Here is a 7,316-nt window from a genome sequence, read left to right as displayed (position 1 = left end):
ATGCTTATGATTGGTTCTCTACATATATAGCCCTCTAGTGATTCACAAACGAACGCTCTGATTGGGCCTCAGTCTCTCGTCCCACTCAGAGTCAGAGGACAGGTCAAAAATGGCGTCGCTGAGGTCTTTTCTTCGCTCCGGGAAGGCATGTATTAACTTTAATTCTGAGTCCATACAATTAGATTGGTCAGATCAAGATATTAACGAGGAGGTCTTTTCTATATTATCTTTGTAGAATGCCGTCTCGGTGGTTCTGCGAAGAGAGTTTAGCAAGACCTCTCCGGCTGCTGTGCAGGTGAGAGCTACAGTAGCATGTTTGCTAATGTCTTGATTTAGCTAACAACCTTCAACTCAGCTGTCAACTGTGAATGCTATGCCTTACTAACAAGTGGTATGTTTTGTGGCGTTAAGATTTGCTTTTACCTGAACAGAGAAAAAAGGTATCCTTAATGTTTAGCCATTTCACAGCCTATAATAAACGTTGACTATATGTTTGATATCAAGGCCAGGCTCATTGACTTCCTAGTCCAAAAGGACAATATAGAAGTCAGTCAGAATTTCTGTGATCGAATTAAGTTAAAGACGATCCGCATCGAGTAGGGCATGGCAACCTTTCTGATACCGCATCTTATGGTTCGATGTACTCGTAATGATTTAAGAACTCGTTTGCAAATTGAGTGGTCAATGTACAAGGGATTTGCTAGAAACAACATTGAGTACAAATGCATTTTTAATAAAAACAAATGTATAGTTTTAACGTTTACTGAATTCCACCACTTTTTCCTTCTGTTGCACAACTTAGCTCATCCATATGATGGCCTGTGACCCTGTGCAATTTGACAGGTCAAAACGACCTTGTCTGGCTTTTCTGTGATTTTGATTTGCAAATTAGTATTTGGAGAGAGTGCAACTTTGACATTCTTCGTAAGACGTTTGTCATTTTGTTTGTAGTCACATCATGTGCGTCTGTATTTCAGGTGAATGTCAGAGATGCCCTCAACCAGGCAATGGATGAGGAGCTGGAGCGGGATGAGCGTGTCTTTCTCCTGGGGGAGGAGGTGGCCCAATATGATGGTGCTTACAAGGTGAGAACATACAGAACATGTGGAGTGGAGCCCCAAAACGGAGCTGGTTCAGTTTTCCAGGGCTTCTGATAGAAATTGCTCTTCATGACTCTGGCTCGGATTCCGACATATTACAATAACTTCAATAAGAAACATAATGGTACTTAGCTTTACATTATTTTTGTCAAGACCAAACTTACACATTGGTAAATACAGGAAGTAAAGGCTAAATCAAGTTGCTAACAGCCAGTTGCACACAGTGCCACAGACCTGCCCCAGCGTACTGTGGAACTGTGAAGGAATGCTACTTCATTAACATGCGCCTGTGTTTTTGTAGGTGAGCAGGGGACTGTGGAAAAAATATGGAGACAAACGCATCATCGACACGCCAATCACAGAGGTAAACAAGACAAAGCTGTTATTTTGGCATGTTGTTTTTGGACTGTCATTTTGTCTTGAGCTTATGGGCGGATCCATCTTCTCCCCTCTCAGATGGGCTTTGCTGGCATTGCTGTTGGTGCTGCATTCGTAAGTATTATAGTGTGCATGTAAATGTCCTGTTGTAGCGCAATACGACCTCATCGCCACAGATGCTTTTAAAAGTAGTGCACCATGAAGAAACACCGTGTTCCCCCTGTGTTGCAGGCAGGGCTGAGGCCCATCTGTGAGTTCATGACCTGGAACTTCTCCATGCAAGCCATCGACCAGGTGATCAACTCCGCTGCTAAGACCTACTACATGTCTGCAGGATTTCAGACCGTACCCATCGTGTTCCGAGGCCCCAACGGCTCCTCCGCAGGTAAACACACAGGAACCCAGCGTCTCCCAGTCCTGGTCCCGGAGACAGAAGTGGCAAACACTGGGCAGATGCTTTATACAGTTGAAGTCAGAGGTTTACCTACACTTAGGTTGAAGTCATTAAAACACATTTTTCTACCACTCCACAGATTTCATGTTAACAAACTATAGTTTTGGCAAGTCGGTTAGGACATCTACTTTGTACATGACACAAGACATTTTTCCAACAATTGTTTTTACAGACAGATTATTTCACTTATAATTCACTATATCACAATTCCAGTGGGTCAGAGGTTTACATACACTAAATTGACTGTGCTGTTAAACATGCAAAATTCAAGAAAAGTACATTACTTTTGAAGCTTGTGATAGGCTAATTTACAATGAATCATTTGGAGGTGTACCTGTGGATGTATTTCAAGGTCTAACTTCAAATTCAGTGCCCCTTTGGTTGACATCATGGGAAAATCAAAAGCAATCAGCCAGGACCTAATGAAAAAAAAAATGTAGACCTCCACAAGTCTGGTTCATTCTTGGGAGCAATTTCCACAGTATCTATATCCCCAGTAAAACAAGTCCTATATCAACATAACCTAAAATTATTCTCAGCAAGGAAGAACCTGATGGCAGCATCAGGTTGTGGGGATGTTTTGCTGCAGGAGGGACTGGTGCACATCACAAAATAGATGGCATCATGAGGAAAAACCTATGTGGATATATTGAAGCAACATCTGAAGACATCAGTCAGGAAGACAAAGCTTGGTCGCAAATGGATCTTCCAAATGGACAATGACTCAAAGCATACTTCCAAAGTTCTGGTAAAATGGCTTAAGGACAACAAAATAAAGGCATTAGTTTGGCCATCACTAAGCCCTGACCTCAATCCTATAGAACATTTGTGGGCAGAACTGAAAAAGCATGTGTGAGCAAGGGGGCCTAAAAACCTGCATCAGTAACACCACTTTTGTCAGGAGGAATGGCCAAAATTCACCCATTCTTACTGTGGAAGGCCATCTGAAATGTTTGACCCAAGTTCAACAATTTAAAGGGAATGCTACCAAATACTGATTGTGTGTGAACCTCTGACCCACTGGGAATGTGATGAATGAAATAAAAGCTGAAATCAACCATTCTCTATTTTCTTACATTTCACATTCTTAAAATAAAGAGGTGATCCTAGCTGAAATAAGACAAGGAATTGTTACTAGGATAAAATGCCAGGAATTGGGAACTGAGTTTAAATGTATTTGACTAAGGTGTATGTAAACTTCAACTGTATATACAGTATTAGAGTAACCGGGCCAGGCCCATGTGTTAGTGGTTATACGGTAACTGGGCCAGGCCCATGTGTTAGTGGTTATAGTAGCTATGGTTTCCTGTGTGCAGGTGTGGCAGCCCAACACTCCCAGTGCTTTGCCGCTTGGTATGGTCACTGTCCTGGGCTCAAGGTGGTCAGCCCCTGGAACTCAGAGGACGCCCGCGGACTTCTAAAAGCAGCTATAAGGGACGACAACCCCGGTGAGCAATGAACCGCTTCCCAGTTGGCACCTTGTTCTCTTGGTAGTGCATGACATTTGACCTGGGTCCAGTTGGCGCTTGGGTCCCAAGGATCGTACTTAATTAGGCCTTTCAGTGATTCCTCTGCAGTTAAGGGGACGCCCATGGGTTCCAAGTCTGGAGACCCAAGGAACCAGATCAGAGGCTCTTTCTCAGTTTATTTTTCTATGATTATTTCTGTCCTGTTTCTTCACTGCCATTTCGGAAGGTGTTGATAAATAAGGCTTTATTTCTCAATAATATAAAAGGGTGCTGGCATTTAACATTTTCCCCTAATAAATTGTGTAGGAAGCAAGCGCAAACACAACGATAATCGGTGTGGATGTGATTTCCTGCAGTGTTGCCCTCAGAGTTCCTGTGCTGACATCATTACGACTCAGGGTTGTGTTTTTTCCTGCTTAGTGGTGTTCCTGGAGAATGAAATGATGTATGGCGTTCCCTTTGAGTTGTCGGAGGAGATGATGCATAAAGACTTTGTGATTCCGATTGGAAAGGCCAAGGTGGAAAGGCAAGGTGAGTTGCAAGAGCTGGGAAATCAGCAATGTTTCCAGTATTTAATGTTTTTGTAAATGTTCATTAGCGTCAGATGATGCAGCCGGTTGCGTCACCTTTAAACAGATTGGTATTATTTAGTATCACCTTTAAACAGATTGGTATTATTTAGTATCACCTTTAAACAGATTGGTATTATTTAGTATCACCTTTAAACAGATTGGTATTATTTAGTATCACCTTTAAACAGATTGGTATTATTTAGTATCACCTTTAAACAGATTGGTATTATTTAGTATCACCTTTAAACAGATTGGTATTATTTAGTATCACCTTTAAACAGATTGGTATTATTTAGTATCACCTTTAAACAGATTGGTATTATTTAGTATCACCTTTAAACAGATTGGTATTATTTAGTATCACCTTTAAACAGATAGAAGGTGGTAATGATGGTTTACTGGGATGTTAGTGGTGTTGGAAAGGCTGTTCCACATGTTTAGAGTTTCCCTGTCCCGAACCGCACTGTTTCCTCCAGGCACCCACATCACTTTGGTGTCCCATTCGCGCTGTGTGGGCTTCTGTCTGGACGCAGCAGCTGTCCTGGCCAAGGAGGGCGTTGAATGTGAGGTGCGTGTCAAAAAACGATGCTCTGTCTGGGAACTCCCACTGCAGTAGAAGTCTGTCACTTTCAGTGCTGACGGTCTCACGGTTGTGCCAGGTCTACGGGGCACCTTCCCCCTAGATTTAAATAGGAATTAACAGGTTTATGAAACGTTCAACATGTTGGCCTGATCTGGGGTCATCTTAGCTGCTGGTTCGGGACCTTAGCCAATGCTCTTTTAGCAAACTCTACCCCTGCCTTTCTCTTCTGCGTTTGTCCAGTAAACGTGCATGTTGAAATGGCTGTTCTACACCGCTCCTCTGCCAGGTGGTGAACCTGCGGACCATCAGGCCCTTGGATGTGGATACCATTGAGGCCAGTGTGATGAAGACAGGCAACCTGGTGACTGTGGAGGGTGGCTGGCCCCAGTATGGAGTAGGAGCTGAGATCTGTGCCAGAATCATGGAGGGTATGTTCAGGTTCTCTTTTATACAGTATCTCACAAAAGTGAGTACAACCCTCACATTTTTGCAAATGTTTGAGTATGTCTTTTCATGTGACAACACTGAGGAAATGACACTTTGCTACAATGTAAAGTAGTGAGTGTACAGCTTGTATAACAGTGTCAATATGCTGTCCCCTCAAAATAACTCAAAACACAGCCGTTAATGTCTAAACCGCTGGCAACAAAAGTGAATACACCCCTAAGTGAAAATGTCCGATATAATCAAATATTTACAAAAATGTGAGGGGTGTACTCACTTTTGTGAGATTCTGTACATGACAGGCTGCAGTTTTTCCAGGGCACAGATTAAGGCTAATCCTTCACTAAAAAGTATTTCCAATTGTGACTGAACTTGCTTTCTCATCCAGGACATGGATTAGTACATTTGTATCTGTCATGCTAGTGGCTCAGTGGTTCGGGAGTCAGGCTTGTGATTGTTCCAAGGTCAAATCTCGACTGTGCCAATTGTCATTGTGTCCCTGGGCATGGCACTATCATATGTTGCTCTGGGGAAAAATGTCCCTTTATAAACTTCCTTTCATCCAAAGTGACTTACAAGTATCTGCTAAAATGTTGTGATAAGCCCATTTTGGCTTTCCTCAGAGTTTGTTTAGGCTGACTTAAACAAGTCTGGGTCAGCTCGATTGAATTGGATGTTCGGGTTGACACTGAAATTATTTATCTTTTATCAGGCATGTTTCTACTTTACTACAGTATTGGGTAGCAGGACAGTAAATATCTCCAATCCTCTTTAATGATTTAGTGTTTCCATAAGAGGATTAATTTGTCTCATTTTCCTGTGTGGTAAATCCTCAATCCTTCCCAACTTCCTCTGTGTAAGTTAGCTGAAATTTATTATTTTTAACTGTGGTGTAATAAAACTTTCAGGCCTGAACACTGAGAATATAAAACGCTCAAGGCAGATGTTTCCAGTTAACATTGGTCCATCTCTCTACCGTTTCCAGGCCCAGCGTTCAACTACCTGGATGCTCCTGCAGTGAGAGTGACTGGTGTAGACATCCCCATGCCCTACGCTAAAATCCTGGAGGACCACAGTGTACCTCAGATCAAAGACATCATCTTTTCTGTCAAGAAAGTCTTGAATATGTAAACAAGCCAATCACTCCCTCTGTATCCCGCTACTTCTCTGGGAAAACAACCCATATTTACTATTAAACTACTTGTAAGTACCTATTTATTTATACAATAATAAGTACTTATACAGTATGTTACTGTAGTAAGTACTTATTTACTCCCATGTCAACCAGTGAATATACGCACATGACTAAAGGAAAATGTTCCTTATTCAGATATGGTAATATACTTCTGTTTCCTCATTGGTTTGTGCACGTTCAAGACAGTGATGTGGGCCAATGTAAACCGTCTAACTCATTGACTGTGAATAGTAGATCTGGGCAGTAATGAAAACGAAGAATGACTCGAAGAAGAATGAATTGTAGATTGTAATGAAGTGCATCCCTGGCTGATATTACTGTAAAAACTCCCAACTGTATTATTTTGTTGCTGTATATGGGCTGTTACAGAAATAAAACTCTTTATCACCGTCTTCTTATAAATGTTATTTGGGATTTACAAGTTGAAAACCAGATGGAATCTATATATGACAAACATTTAACTGAATAACTTGAATGTGCCATTTGTGAACACTCCAGGCCACCTTTCAATCTCTTGTTTGGTACATCTTTTTATAAGGCTTGTTTCTCCAGATGAAATCAAAGAACAATTGTTTTGCTGTCAATAATTGATAGATCCCTTTGGAGACAATAAAAATGCCATATTAAAATTTGGGAGCTGATATTGTTACCTAACAATTCAAATATTATTTTGAGGTGGATCTCAAAATATGCAACTTCTTTTACTGGAATATTCTTGATGTTTTTGACATTTTCATATTTTTTGTTAAAACCCAGAGGCAAGATGAAATATTAATACCTAGTGAAATGACAACTTGGTTTCTGAAAAGCATAATGGAATTGTATCAGTTGATTTAAAATGGCTTTCTCTTCCCAAAAAAAAAGTGATTCCCTTCAGGTTTGTGTTATTTAAAATGTCATGGGAAAGAAACCATAATTAGAATAAATAAAAAAGGGCTGATGCTAGAAATTTGTCTGACCTCCACAACAGGTGCTAGGTCTGTTCGATGTGTTTATGCTTCAAAATAACTGAACTGTTTCTTTGTAAACCATTTGGACAACATTAATAAAGCCATTTCCAAAACCAAATGCCTTGAGAGTGGAGAAGTGTAATTATTTAAAAAGCTTCACAGAAATAAAAA

The 7,316-nt window shown here is 40.8% G+C and overlaps 1 protein-coding gene across 1 annotated transcript; it reads left to right on the top strand.

Moving 5' to 3' along the window:
* Positions 1–100: 100 nt before the first annotated feature.
* pdhb (pyruvate dehydrogenase E1 subunit beta) lies at positions 101–6,587 on the top strand. The gene is given in 11 exon segments (NM_001303896.1): positions 101–145; positions 236–295; positions 978–1,085; positions 1,402–1,464; positions 1,557–1,592; positions 1,710–1,863; positions 3,249–3,380; positions 3,822–3,932; positions 4,450–4,541; positions 4,843–4,984; positions 5,986–6,587. Coding segments are annotated over 11 exon segments (1,080 nt in total). The 5' UTR covers positions 101–109; the 3' UTR covers positions 6,132–6,587.
* The last annotated feature ends 729 nt before the right edge of the window (positions 6,588–7,316 follow it).

Source organism: Esox lucius, chromosome 2 (assembly GCF_011004845.1).
Source record: "Esox lucius isolate fEsoLuc1 chromosome 2, fEsoLuc1.pri, whole genome shotgun sequence".
Taxonomy (NCBI): domain Eukaryota; kingdom Metazoa; phylum Chordata; class Actinopteri; order Esociformes; family Esocidae; genus Esox; species Esox lucius.
The sequence above is the reverse complement of the archived record's forward strand: the minus strand, read 5'-3'. Positions and strand labels throughout refer to the sequence as shown.